Here is a 14,662-nt window from a genome sequence, read left to right on the forward strand (position 1 = left end):
GCTGTTCGGCTTGAGGATGGTGCAGCCAGGTGGTGACCCTGCATGCAGTATCTGGCACACAGCAGAGCACGTAGAGATGGAGCCAGATCCCAGAGTCAGAGACCTGCCGACACCGACCAATCTGCCACCAAAGAGGCAACAGTGTCACTGATACAAACACTGTGGAAGGTGAAGGCAAACCTTTGATGTAGTGTCAAAAGAATGACATATAACACAAATGTCTTCAATTTACCCTAAAAAGTGTAAAATAATCATTTTCTGTGGCGTTATTTTACTGATTAAGAAAACAAATGGTCAGTAGAACTCACGGCTATGTTTAATAGTTAAAGTCAAAGCATTTCCACATGCACAGTGAAAAGACATCTCAAATGATTGGGACTAAACAAGAGTGTAGTCTTAAGAAAATCACTTATCAGGGAGGCTAATCAGAAAAAGAGGTTTCAGTTTGCTAGGGAGCGTAATGATCGGACTCTGGATCAATGGATCAATTCGGAAAGAGTCATGTGGTCTGATAAGTCTTGTTTTTCACTGTTCCATGGTGATGGGTGCATTAGGGTAAGAAGAGAGGTGGATGAAGTAATGCACCCATCATCCCTAGTGCCTACAAGCCTATAAAAACAGTGTTATGATCTGGGCTTTGGTCAAGGTTGAGCAACATTATGTGCCCAAAAAAATTAGGTCAGTTGACTACCTCAAAATACTGACTACCCAGGTTTTTCCATCAATGGATTTCTTTCCTTCCCTGATGGCACAGGTATGTTCCAAGATAACAATGTCAGGATTCAGAGGGCTTGAATGGTGAAGTCGTGGTTCAGGGAGCTTGAGCCAAGGTTCGACTCTGACTGGAAATAAACGTTGTGAGATTGCACAAGCTTACTGAAACATCATGGCGAACACAAGCTGCTATCAAAGTTCATATTGAGTAACTATTTTTATATATAATAACAGTATAACAGATTATTCTTATAACTCACCATATTTCAAACCATGACAATTAAACACACAAAAACGGTAGTTCCTAGATTTAACTTTTCTTTTCTAAGCAGAAAACTGCCTCATTTCATTCTTATGGCAGAACAGCCCTTTTGAAGTTACCATTGTAACCTCACAACAAAAATATCCTCGTTCTGAGCCTGGTCAGAGCCTTTTACATTCAGTATGCTTCTCTTTTCCCCCACCTTTCAAAAATGTGCTAGGGTAATTCTCCCGTCACTGTACATGTTAACCACCACAATAAATCTGGAAAATGTGTTTTCCTACTTGGATCAACGAAAGATCTTAATCAATCTAATTATTGGTGCATCACAATTAAGTATGGCTTTGCATTATCCATCCATTCTTTTCCGCTTATCCAATTTAGGGTCATGAGGGGAGCTGGAGCATATCCCAGCTACTGTAGGGCAAGGTCTGCTGAAAGGTTATTTCAATTTAGAATCACCAGTTAACCCAACCCAACTAAGCGCATGTCTTTGGTCTGTGGGAGGAAGGCTGAGTACCCAGAGAGAACCCAAGCAGACATTGGGGAGGACATGCAAACTTCACACAGAAAGGCCCACCACCTGGCCTTCCCTTATATACATTATCTCACAAAAGTAAGTGCACCCCTCATATTTTTGTAAATATTTTATTATATCTTTTCATGGGACAACATTAAAGATATGACACTTTGATACAATGTAAAGTAGTCAGTGTACAGATTGTATAACAGTGTAAATTTGCTGTCACCTGGAAATAACGCAACATACAGCCATTAATGTCTAAATTGCTGGAAACAAAAGTGAGTACACCCCCAAGTGAAAATGTCCAAACTGTGCCCAAAATGTCAATATTTTGTGTGGTCACCGTGTTTTTTTTCCAACACTGCCTTAACTCTGTTGGGCATGGAGTTCACTAGAGCTTCACAGGGTGGCACTGCAATCCTTTTCCACTTCTCCATGATGATATCATGGAGCTGGTGGATGTTGGAGACCTCACGCTCCTCCACCTTCCATTTGAGGATGCCCCGCAGATGCTCAATAGGGTTTAAGTCTGCAGACATGCTTGGCCAGTCAAGTACCTTTACCCTCAGTTTATTTAGCAAGGCACTGGTATTTTTGGAGGTGTGTTTGGGGTTGTTGTCATGTTGGAATACTGTCCTGTGGCCCAGTTTTTGAAGGGAGGGGATCATGCTCTGCTGGAGTATGTCACAGTACATGTTGGCATTCAGGTTCCTCAATTAACTGTAGCTCCCCTGCACTCATGCAGCCACAAACAATGACATCCCACCACCATGCTTGACTGTAGGCAAGACACACTTGTCTTGGAACTCCCCACCTGGTTGCCGCCACACACCCTAACACCATCTGTACCAAACAAGTTTATCTTGGTCTCATCAGACCACAGGTAATCCATGTCCTTAGTCTGCTTGTCTTCGGCAAACTGTTTGCGGGCTTTCTTGTGCATTATCTTTAGAATAGGCTTCCTTCTGGGATAACGTCCATTTAATCCAGTGTGTGGCGTATGGTCTGAGCACTGACAGGCTGACCCTCCACACTTTCAACCTTTGCAGCAATGCTGGCAGCACTTATACATCGACTTTCAAAAGACAACCTCTGGATATGACATTGAGCATGTGCACTCAACTTCTTTGGTCGACCATAGCGAGGTTTGTTTCTAATCTGTCCTGTTAGTCTGCCCTATGGTCTTGACCACCGTGCTGCAGCTCAGTTTCAGGGTGTTGGCATTATACTTATAGCCTAGGGCCATCCTTATGCAGAGCAATACTTCTTTTTTTCAGATCCTCTGGGAATTCTTTTCCATGATGTACCATGGGAAACTTCCAGTGACCAGTATGAGAGAGGGTGAGAGCAATAACACCAAATTCAAACCACCTGTTCCGTATTTGCACCTGAGACTCTGTAACACTAACAAGTCACATGACATCAGGAAGGAAAAATGGCTAATTGCGCACAATTTGGACATTTTCACTTAGGGGTGTACTCCATTTTGTTGCCAGCTATTTAGGCAATAATGGCTGTGTGTTGAGTTATTTAGAGGTGATAGCAAATTTACACTGTTGTAGAAGCTTTACACTGACTACTTTACATTGTATCAAAGTGTCATATATTCAATGTTGTCCCATGAAAAGATATAAAAAATATTTACAAAAATGTGAGGGGTGCACTCACTTTTGTGAGATATTCATACTGTATATAAAATGTATTGGTTACATAAAAAAGCTAAACCAGTACAGTACAATCCTGCACAACCTTTGAGAAAAACATACAGTGGACATTCAGTCAGTAACAGAATAAAGGATGTCGTGCAAGTGGCACATTTATCCCACAGCAAAACCAGCAAAAACAATAGGATGCTGGTGGAGACAAAAAAAGAGCTTAAACAAGGTAAGGTACAGAAGTTAGGTGAACAGAATCACAACAACTAAATGAATGCTAATATTGGTCTGTCAAATGTTTGATTCTATCGCCCCCTCCCCCTTAAAAAATCCCTCAAAGGGCTTATTTATATATCAGAGTTATACAATTCTCAGTTTTTCTGCACCAGTGACCAAAAAAGACATAATCATGCAGCTCCTGTTTCATTATCTGCACTTTTCATTAACCCCATTTTTATCCCATCTCTGATAATGAACACGTCTGACTTGTCTTTTTCACCATCAACCCAGAAACCCACAAACGATGTCTCAAAAAATCCTGTTGCACAATATGTCTCCACCTGTGGATGTCTCCTTTTTGAAAAATGCTTTTCGACTGGATAGAGTTATGTTGGTCTGAATCCCATTTAAGACTTTAACTCATCACCTCAGTCTTTCTAGTGTTTTACATCCCTTTCCATTTTAACCCATCTATTATCGGAAGTGATAAAAATAATCTTTACTATCAGTCCCAGTCGCGGAGGAGAATCACCACCTCATTACCACTCCTGTCTGAGAGGCTGATTATGGGACGGAAGAAGCTCGGCAACAGAGCTGAGCCTGGGGCGTCCTAGCAGGCTTAGTCTGCTAATGGCTGCATGGGGTTGAATTGCAGCTCATCTCATTCCTTACTACTGGATCTCTCTCTTTCCACATTGCTGCCAATCTTCACTGCACCTGTTACCAAAAAGATAAAGAAATGAAATGCTTGAGAAAAGTGGAGTGTCCTCTTTCCTGTTCAATAAAAACAGCAGCAACAAGAGCAGCAGAATCTCACTCAATTATCCCCTGTTACCTCCCTGGATCCTTTTAATGATCCCACATAGACACTGCACTGTGATCCCACTGTCAGACACCCTGTGATGAAATAAACCATTGTGTGTGTCCTCGCCCCAATATGCTAATCCAGGATTAATTATGGGCCAACCCTAATGAGTATCTCTCTCGCCCTCTTAGATATGTAAATGCACCAGCAGTGGACAGTGTTGAGAGGCTTTTGTTAACTCAGTGTTTTATAAAAGGGGGCAGAACAGGATGAAGCAAGCCAAGGACAAAGGTTTCATGTTATTTCAAAAGATGGAAAACCCCCCAAAACAAAACAATTTATGTGAATTTGCAGTGATACGGAAAGAGTAGTGCAAGCCCTCAGCAAATCTGGCTTCAATTTTACCTGTGGGAATAAATTCAGGAAGAGCAGAGGCTGTACTGAAATTGTTAAGACACTGGCGCATATGATATGGTTATTGTGAGGCTCTTCACCATCAGCAGCTGCCTGGCTTGCTGACATCGTGGATTCTGAACTTTTTAAACACATAACCAGGAAATGTGAATGTGGGAAAAGCCAGAGAAACTGTGCTCTCACAACACTTTCATTTTTTTCTCTTTTCAGCTTGGAAGATGGGGAACAGACAGACAGATTCATGTAGCAGTTATATTTTTCTGTTTTTTGTAATAAAAACAATATATAAATTGCTTTCTTTGCCATGCAGTTAGGTAAGTAGCTGAGAAGGTTAGAGCAAAATCAGTATCCCTCTTTTCACAGCTTATAACTATTACTTGGAATAAAAGTGCAGTGTATTTTCTTTCAGGGGAAACAGATATGTTCATAAAGTGCAAATCCCTTACACCTGGACTTAAACGCAACACCTGATTGAATATTCCCTGCCATGAGCACTATGCTTATAAGCTCTCCACATCCAGTGGTAGAGGATGAATGAAAATTCTTGTTGCATGTTCTCCTGTGCCTGCATGGGTTTCTGCTATCCAAAGACATGCTTCTTAAGCATCGGGCTAACGTTTAAAGCTTTCACTTTGGGGAAGTAACTCGCATTACTGCTACTGCCGTGTAATCTTGGTTAAATTCACAGCATATTCCAGAAATTACCCTGCAATAACTAACTGTTAGAATAGCGGCACCGTATTGCATCACACTGAGTACATTTTTAATCATTTATCCCACGAGTTTGCTAGCTAGCAAAATAATAAAAACAATTTTAAAAATTAGCATGTGTAACGTACATACTCCAGAAAATTATTTACTAGGACTTACGCAAACTCCCCCATTGTGAAAACGTACAAATCCTTCTTGCAGACTCCTTTTATTTTTTGTTTTCCAGCAAACACTCATTAAAACGGCAACCTCCGGACACGTTAGTGCACTCACCCCCGACTGTTCGAGGAGTGAGGGGGTCACACATTGAAAAGACAACGTGCAGAGCTACAAGGCAGCCCAGGCAGAGAAATGTTCGTTTTAGACTTCTGTATCTGATAACAAAACTATTCAAAATCAGATAGTTATTTATGGTGAATGAAATACGGTTACAGTTTCACGACGTTTTAAGCACCAAATCCGAAATCCACGCACTACAATATTAAAATCCAAGATTCTTTATTACTTTATACAGAAAAGCTGGATATGGTATGCAGGAAAAAAATACAAATAAACGAACAAAAAGTTTTGTAACTGTCAGTTTCCTACTTTTAAAATTCTGAGTGTGAACAACATTACACAAACAACCACGTGTGCGCATGCGCGCACATATTAGAACGCTTTGGTTCCTTGTGATGCGGTAACTTTGCTTTGATCCTTTCTGACGTGGCAACTTTGCTTTGATCCCAAAACCCATAAATAGGAGCGCTCACCTATTATACTTTATAGCTTAACGGACATTGACCTGACAGCAACGAAAACCCTTTCGAGAAGTTTTGAGAGCATTTTATGACAGAAACCAAAACAAGTTCAGTTTTGTTTCTCACCAATTCACAAAACAAGCAGACACGTTACACCATGTCAGCCAACCCATCCTTTGGCTCAGATGAGCTTGAAATAAGTCGTGAATCACAAAAATTCAACTGCAGTTTCCAAAACTCAGTTGGATTTCCACAAAAAGGACACGTCAACACCTCAGCAAACCCATCTTCCTCTGAAATATCATCTTCCTCTGAAGATGATTCTGAAATATCATCTTCCTCTGAAGATGATCTTGAAATACCTGAAGGGACCATTTTGGGAGATCACCACGTGGTAGAGGCTTTCCTTGGGAAAGGAGGCTTTGGTGTTGTGACCAAATGTCGCAATACAAAAAACAACCAAACTGTGGCTATTAAAGTCAACAAGAGCAACCCTAAAAGTCTGCAACAGGCAAAACTGGAAATTTTCATCCTGGAGCAGCTGCGTCGCTTGGATCCAGACAGGTGCAACATTGTAGAATGGAACGGCTATTTCCTCGATGGAGAGCGTATTTGCTTAAATTTTGAACTCCTCGACCAAAGCCTGTGGGAATACATAGGGGACCGGAATTACCGGGGTCTCCCAATAAGAGAACTCAGTCCAATTTTGCATCAGCTCGCAAATGCTCTGTTCCACCTGGGTTCTGTGGGAATAGTGCATGCTGACCTCAAATCTGGAAACATAATGGTTGTGAATCGCCATGAGTCTCCCGTCAAAGTCAAACTTATAGACTTTGGCCTCGCACGTCCCGCTTCTGCACTGATTCCTGGTCACTGTGTGGGGACGGTTGGTTATTGTGCACCCGAGGTTATGCTTGGCATTCCATGTGATGAAGCAATTGACATGTGGGCTCTGGGGCTGGTAGCTGTGGAGCTTGCTACAGGGGTGCCTCTCTATCCTGGGAAAGACGATTATGATGTTTTGAGATTCATAACTGAAACCCAGGGTCAGCTACCAGATCATCTTCTAGATTCTGGCGAGTACACTGATCTCTATTTCATCAAAGATAACTACAACGAACAGCGCTGGACATTTAAGACCAAAGAACTATTTCAATACGAGACAGATTATCAATCCAAGGAAACTCGATATATAAAACTTAAGTGTCTCGATGACCTCGAAAAACTACTGAAGGTTAGGCGAGGACCTGAAAATGGCCAACAATTACTTGTCAGGCTAATCAAACAGATGTTGGCCTTGGATGCAAGTCAGCGCATAACACCTTCGGAGGTTCTGAAGCATCCCTTTTTCAACACTGGCCTCTCAGGGAGAGCCCCCTGCACTGACATGAATAGCACAGGGGGAGAAAACCTTGTGCTCTCTCAGCAGCCTTCAAGCTGGGAAAGTCATGGATCGCAAAAATTCAACTGCAGTTTCCAAAACTCAGTTGGATTTCCTCAAAAAGGACACGTCAACACCTCAGCCAACCCACCTTCCTCTGAAGATGATGTTGAAATATCATCTTCTTCATCTTCCTCTGAAGATGATGTTGAAATATCATCTTCCTCTGAAGATGATCTTGAAATACCTGAAGGGACCATTTTGGGAGATCACCACGTGGTAGAGGCTTTCCTTGGGGAAGGAGGCTTTGGTGTTGTGACCAAATGTCGCAATACAAAAAACAACCAAACTGTGGCTATAAAAGTCAACAAGAGTGACCCTAAAAGTCTGCAACAGGCAAAACTGGAAATTTTCATCCTGGAGCAGCTGCGTCGCTTGGATCCAGACAGGTGCAACATTGTTGAATGGAACGGCTATTTCCTCGATGGAGAGCGTATTTGCTTAAATTTTGAACTCCTCGACCAAAGCCTGTGGGACTACATACGGGACCGGAAAAACCAGGGTCTCCTAATAAGAGAACTCGGTCCAATTTTGCATCAGCTTGCAAATGCTCTGTTCCACCTGGGTTCTGTGGGAATAGTGCATGCTGACCTCAAATCTGGAAACATAATGGTTGTGAATCGCCATGAGTCTCCCGTCAAAGTCAAACTTATAGACTTTGGCCTTGCACGTCCCGCTTCTGCACTGATTCCTGGTCACCGTGTGGGGACGGTTGGTTTTTGTGCACCCGAGGTTATGCTTGGCATTCCATGTGATGAAGCAATTGACATGTGGGCTCTGGGGCTGGTAGCTGTGGAGCTTGCTACAGGGGTGCCTCTCTATCCTGGGGAAGACAATTATGATGTTTTGAGATTCATAACTGAAACCCAGGGTCAGCTACCAGATCATCTTCTAGATTCTGGCGAGTACACTGATCTCTATTTCATCAAAGATAACTACAACGAGCAGCGCTGGACATTTAAGACCAAAGAACTATTTCAATACGAGACAGATTATCAATCCAAGGAAACTCGATATATAAAACTTAAGTGTCTCGATGACCTCGAAAAACTACTGAAGGTTAGGCGAGGACCTGAAAATGGCCAACAATTACTTGTCAGGCTAATCAAACAGATGTTGGCCTTGGATGCAAATCAGCGCATAAAACCCTCGGAGGTTCTGAAGCATCCCTTTTTCAACACTGGCCTCTCAGGGAGAGCCCCCTGCACTGACATGAATAGCACAGGGGGAGAAAACCTTGTGCTCTCTCAGCAGCCTTCAAGCTGGGAAAGTCATGGATCGCAAAAATTCAACTGCAGTTTCCAAAACTCAGTTGGATTTCCTCAAAAAGGACACGTCAAAACCTCAGCCAACCCACCTTCCTCTGAAGATGATGTTGAAATATCATCTTCTTCATCTTCGTCTGAAGATGATGTTGAAATATCATCTTCCTCTGAAGATGATCTTGAAATACCTGAAGGGACCATTTTGGGAGATCACCACGTGGTAGAGGCTTTCCTTGGGAAAGGAGGCTTTGGTGTTGTGACCAAATGTCGTAATACAAAAAACAACCAAACTGTGGCTATTAAAGTCAACAAGAGCAACCCTAAAAGTCTGCAACAGGCAAAACTGGAAATTTTCATCCTGGAGCAGCTGCGTCGCTTGGATCCAGACAGGTGCAACATTGTAGAATGGAACGGCTATTTCCTCGATGGGGAGCGTATTTGCTTAAATTTTGAACTCCTCGACCAAAGCCTGTGGGACTACATACGGGACCGGAATTACCGGGGTCTCCCAATAAGAGAACTCGGTCCAATTTTGCATCAGCTCGCAAATGCTCTGTTCCACCTGGGTTCTGTGGGAATAGTGCATGCTGACCTCAAATCTGGAAACATAATGGTTGTGAATCGCCATGAGTCTCCCGTCAAAGTCAAACTTATAGACTTTGGCCTCGCACGTCCCGCTTCTGCACTGATTCCTGGTCACTGTGTGGGGACGGTTGGTTATTGTGCACCCGAGGTTATGCTTGGCATTCCATGTGATGAAGCAATTGACATGTGGGCTCTGGGGCTGGTAGCTGTGGAGCTTGCTACAGGGGTGCCTCTCTATCCTGGGGAAGACGATTATGATGTTTTGAGATTCATAACTGAAACCCAGGGTCAGCTACCAGATCATCTTCTAGATTCTGGCGAGTACACTGATCTCTATTTCATCAAAGATAACTACAACGAACAGCGCTGGACATTTAAGACCAAAGAACTATTTCAATACGAGACAGATTATCAATCCAAGGAAACTCGATATATAAAACTTAAGTGTCTCGATGACCTCGAAAAACTACTGAAGGTTAGGCGAGGACCTGAAAATGGCCAACAATTACTTGTCAGGCTAATCAAACAGATGTTGGCCTTGGATGCAAATCAGCGCATAACACCCTCGGAGGTTCTGAAGCATCCCTTTTTCAACACTGGCCTCTCAGGGAGAGCCCCCTGCACTGACATGAATAGCACAGGGGGAGAAAACCTTGTGCTCTCTCAGCAGCCTTCAAGCTGGGAAAGTCATGGATCGCAAAAATTCAACTGCAGTTTCCAAAACTCAGTTGGATTTCCTCAAAAAGGACACGTCAACACCTCAGCCAACCCACCTTCCTCTGAAGATGATGTTGAAATATCATCTTCTTCATCTTCGTCTGAAGATGATGTTGAAATATCATCTTCCTCATCTTCCTCTGAAGCATCCCTTTTTCAATACTGGCCTCTCAGGGAGAGCCCCTGCACCGACATGAATAGCACAGGGGTATAAAAACCTTGTGCTTTCTCAGCAATCATCTGATTGTCTGGGTGTCCAAAACTCTAGGGAAGCTAGCAATTCTTGTGAACAAAAGCCCAAAGTAATAACAGCAACAAAAACAACCAATGAATATGGTCTTAAACTTAGGCACAATTGGGCTTAAAATCCATTCACTAATCACTCAATATTCAAAGCGGAGCAGCAGTCAACTTACCATCACATCAGTCCTTCAATCAGACCTACAACAAATGTCTTCCTTCTTTCACCCCAACCGGTCGCAGCAGATGGCCGCCCCTCCCTGAGCCTGGTTCTGCTGGAGGTTTCTTCCTGTTAAAAGGGAGTTTTTCCTCCCCACTGTCGCCAAAGTGCTTGCTCATAGGGGGTCATATGATTGTTGGGTTCTCTGTATGTATTATTGTAGGGTCTACCATACAATAATACATACAGCCTTGAAGTGACTGATGGTGTGATTTGCTGCTATATGAATTCAATAAAATTGAATTGAATTGAATTCAAGATGAATTTGGAACCAATTGGAAATAAACTGGATATTAATTAATTAATTTGAGCATCAAATAATTGTTGTTTGTACTTCTTTATAAATATAGTGCTACTCTTTTACTGTTTAAATTGCTACTGTTAAAACTGACTCGTTTATTCATTCACTCGAGCATAAAAACACACACAGACACACACACATACATATACTGTACAGTACCAGTCAGTGCTTACATACTAGGTCTTTCCCCTACATTTTCATGCTCACTGGTACAAATGCCTGTTACTAGAGCTAAATGCTCTCAATGTACTCTCACAGTTATCGAACTGTACAAATGCATACAAAATAACGCTCACGTAAACATAACTGCGCACTAGTTTGCCCTTATTGCTGCAGTTTGTTTCAAATCACTTTGAATAAAGCTCAGCTTCTCTCAAGCTCTCTTTCACACACACACACACACACACACACACACACACACACACACACACACACACACACACACAGTAACGTTTCAGCATCTTGTCTTGTAAACTTTTAACCTGTCAGTCAAACCTGTTTTGAAGACGAATAGGTGTGCCACTTTCTTCTGTCCAATGATACGTATTAAAAACTTAACGTCTGAATTGCTCCTCCTATTTCTAAGTTCTAACAATATCCCTTCTTAGGATCTTGATTAAGACCAGAGTAAACTAAATGGATGAATGGAAACTAGGAACAATGTTCGGAGAGTAAAGTATCTCTTATTTTATGATGAGCCTCATCTATTTAAGTTAAACAATGACTCTGCAGCTGTCCATGTGTGTGATTTCTTTCTCATTACATTATCCCTGTGATTGACAGGTGACCTGTCCAGAGTGTGGCCCACCCTTTAACCTATGACAGGTGGATGTCATGGATGTTTAAGCATTCTTACAACTTTTTCCAGGCCACTTGCATTGCTCATGTTGTTTAAAACAGCTTTGTTTTCTCGCCTGTGGTTCTGTGCATTCTGTGTTATTAACAGTGCAAGCCAGTCTTCTTTGGAATAATAATAAATATTGCAATATTGCAGTATTACGTTATTGCATTACACTGATTCTACTACGAAAATGCTTTGAATTGGCTAAGCAACTGGATATTCAGCAGGGGATCAAGTGTTCCTTCCGGACTTTCTCGTGCTTGTGAGTTTCAGTGCACACATAGAAAGACGCTCTCAATGCATTGGTCGCGTGTGATATTAGGTGTGTACGTAAACGCGCGTGTGTGCGTGCGTGTTTTCATTCCTGAAAAGCCTCCCGATAAGCTTTGGGATTCTCGACGTGAATCCCGTCTTTCTCCGTCTGTGTTTATCCTCGGAGTTTCTGTCCAAGGCGCTGAAATTTGCAGCTCCGGGGACCGGTCAGGTGACTGCGCGTTCTCCCTGTGAGAGCAGGGTGCTGAGTGTGTGTGTGTGCGCGCACGCGCTCGGTAGACTGCACGCGGACACTTCAGTCCTCATCATGAGCGATTGCGCTCATGAGGAAGGCTTTTCTGAGAAGGCGTCGGAGCTACGGTAGTAGCCTAGGCTTGCAGCGTGGATAGGTTTTTGCAGCCGAGTGTGTGACTGACTCTTCACGCGCATCGTCTCTTTCTCTTTTCCTTTGGCTGTTGCAAAAATCAGTGCAGCAAGTGTGGATGGCCACACTGGAGTGGGCTGCTGCCCACCAAGTCTGACTGTGTTTCGGAGGTGCTGAGAAGGAGAACATGTAAGAATCCGCAGGCATCCCCGCAGATCCTTTCGGATTCTCAGCCAAAATGCAGAAAGGGATCAGACTCAATGATGGCCACATCACCTATTTGGCTCTTTTGGCGAAGAAAGACGGGACGAGGCGAGGTTGCTTGAGTAAAAAAAGCTCAGACAACACAAAATGGCATTCAAAGTGGTTCGCTTTGTTGCAGAATATGCTTTTTTATTTCGAAAACGACTCGAGCTCACGCCCCTCCGGACTGTACCTGTTGGAGGGATGTGTTTGTGACCGGGCACCGTCACCGAAACCGTCTCTCTCAGCGAAGGAATGCTTAGAGAAGCAGGTAAGATATTGATCGCACGGGGAGCTCCCTTAAGTCTGACTGACACTGTCAAGGCAGTCAGTCTCACTGAACGGATACACTGAGCGGTCCCCTCCTACTGTTTTCCCCCCTTAAAATCCCTTTGATCAGCTGGGCTCTGCGTTACAGCCACATTTATAACAGGAGGTATCGTGTAGACACTTTTTCACCAGAAGATATAGCCTATTCATCACACAATTTCCCAGAGATGCTTTTGCATTACAGTTGACTTGACGTTTTAGAGTTACGTAATGGCGTCATCCTAACCGATTGATTTTCTCGATTATGAACCAAAATAGCCCCACAGCCTTCCTCCGAGGTTAAATGCACGAAAAATACAACGCTAACAGCAAACAAAGTTAGCAGAATTCACGCAAATCTCTGCAAACTTTGCACATTATCTCAGCCTCCTCTTTTCTGTTCATCTGTTGCATCACATTGGGATGCAAGACGCTGTATTTTTAGACACCCCAAATGTTCCGGGAATGCAGCACATATAAGGAGTAAACTTAAACTGCATCCAAACTTTGTAGGTTGCCATCTTGCGGAGGAGAGCTGCCCTTTCCTTGTTGTTTTGACGTATTGATTTAATTCCTTGTCTTGATATTAATAGCATCCTACCTTGGCAACTGTGTCTCCCCGGTTTATAGCGGCTTGGCTCATTTGATAGCTCTCTCATTATCATGGGTTGTTAACGACAGCCATGAATGAAAACCAAACGATGTCCCAGCCATGCTTTTCTTTCTCAGTGCATCCCCCTATTCTTTTTTAATTCCCCTGGCGTTTAGTGCCATGGATTAATATGTGTGAGGGATAAAAACAAAAAAACAGAAAACAGTTTACAGTGGGGGTTTTTATGCCTGAAACACATTCAGAAATAATTTTAGTGAGAGCGTAGTTTCCCATGTTGGAAGTGCTTTGGTGTTTTGAGGCAAACTGGTGCTGTATAAAAATATAAAAATAAACACTGTGTATAAACGCATTTGAGCCAGAGAAGTGGTCAAGCTGCTGTGAGCTATGACTGCAGTCACCTTCTGAAATCAGCTCTGCCAGCTGCAGTCTCTTCTGCTTTCCCTGCAGCAGAGGGGGTGAAGAATTGAAGGTAAAAGTCAAAATGATAGGCCATTTTATTTGTTCAGTAATCATATTCTTTGTTTATGAATAAAACAGATTCTGGATGTGATTTTGATCCGTTTGGAATTTAAAAAAAAAACAAAAAAACAACTAAAGCAAAAAACGGTATTCTAGAAAGTCTGAACTTTTGGTCTTGTGGATGTGTTCCACTTTTAATATATTGTATATTTGCACAAAAAAACTTTCCAGGAAGTAGTTTTTGATAGTTTTGAAGATAGTTATTGTGAAGGTGGCGATTTTGGTGTTCAAGGTTAGAAGAAGTGTTAGAAGTGTTAGACGGAAAAAAAGTGGAAACCAGTTAACATGTCTGTAAAAAGATTTGTGTTTTTCCAAGTTCAATAAAAATCTGTAATAATAAACTGGAGAGGAAGAAAAGGCAACTGAGGTAAACCTATACTGAACTTTCATAAAAGAAAATCTTCACGTCCTAAATATCCAAATCTTAAATTCCATGTGGCTATTTGGTGGCAAATGCTAAGCTTCACTATATTGTCACCAAAATGTTGCTAAATGATGCCTCAGAGGTCTTCTTTCCTTAGATAACCCTCCCCCAACAATCACAAAAAATAAACAAACAAACAGAGGATCTGATCCAAAACACTGATAAATCAATTATGGAATTGCTTGGTTATATTTGCATGTGTGCCATACAATTTTCCCCATCCACAGTAAAAATCTGTTAAATTATTCACAATCTCTCCAAAAA

At 42.3% G+C, this 14,662-nt stretch overlaps 2 protein-coding genes across 2 annotated transcripts in view; both read left to right on the plus strand.

The window, feature by feature from the left end:
* The first annotated feature begins 6,006 nt into the window (after positions 1 to 6,006).
* LOC148106386 (uncharacterized) lies at positions 6,007 to 10,832 on the plus strand. Its single transcript, XM_087830702.1, has one exon. It carries the CDS (start codon positions 6,132 to 6,134, stop codon positions 10,263 to 10,265), a length of 4,134 nt encoding a protein of 1,377 aa, XP_087686828.1. The 5' UTR covers positions 6,007 to 6,131; the 3' UTR covers positions 10,266 to 10,832.
* Positions 10,833 to 11,999: 1,167 nt separating this feature from the next.
* Positions 12,000 to 14,662, plus strand: part of rasgrf1 (Ras protein specific guanine nucleotide releasing factor 1) — a 29,232-nt gene continuing 26,569 nt past the window's right edge. Inside the window, exon 1 of the mRNA XM_006779854.3 lies at positions 12,000 to 12,804. Coding sequence (XP_006779917.1) covers positions 12,529 to 12,804 — 276 coding nt within the window. The 5' untranslated portion in view covers positions 12,000 to 12,528. The remainder of the gene's footprint in view (positions 12,805 to 14,662) is intronic.

Source organism: Neolamprologus brichardi, chromosome 1 (assembly GCF_056152115.1).
Source record: "Neolamprologus brichardi isolate AB-2024 chromosome 1, ASM5615211v1, whole genome shotgun sequence".
Classification (NCBI taxonomy): domain Eukaryota; kingdom Metazoa; phylum Chordata; class Actinopteri; order Cichliformes; family Cichlidae; genus Neolamprologus; species Neolamprologus brichardi.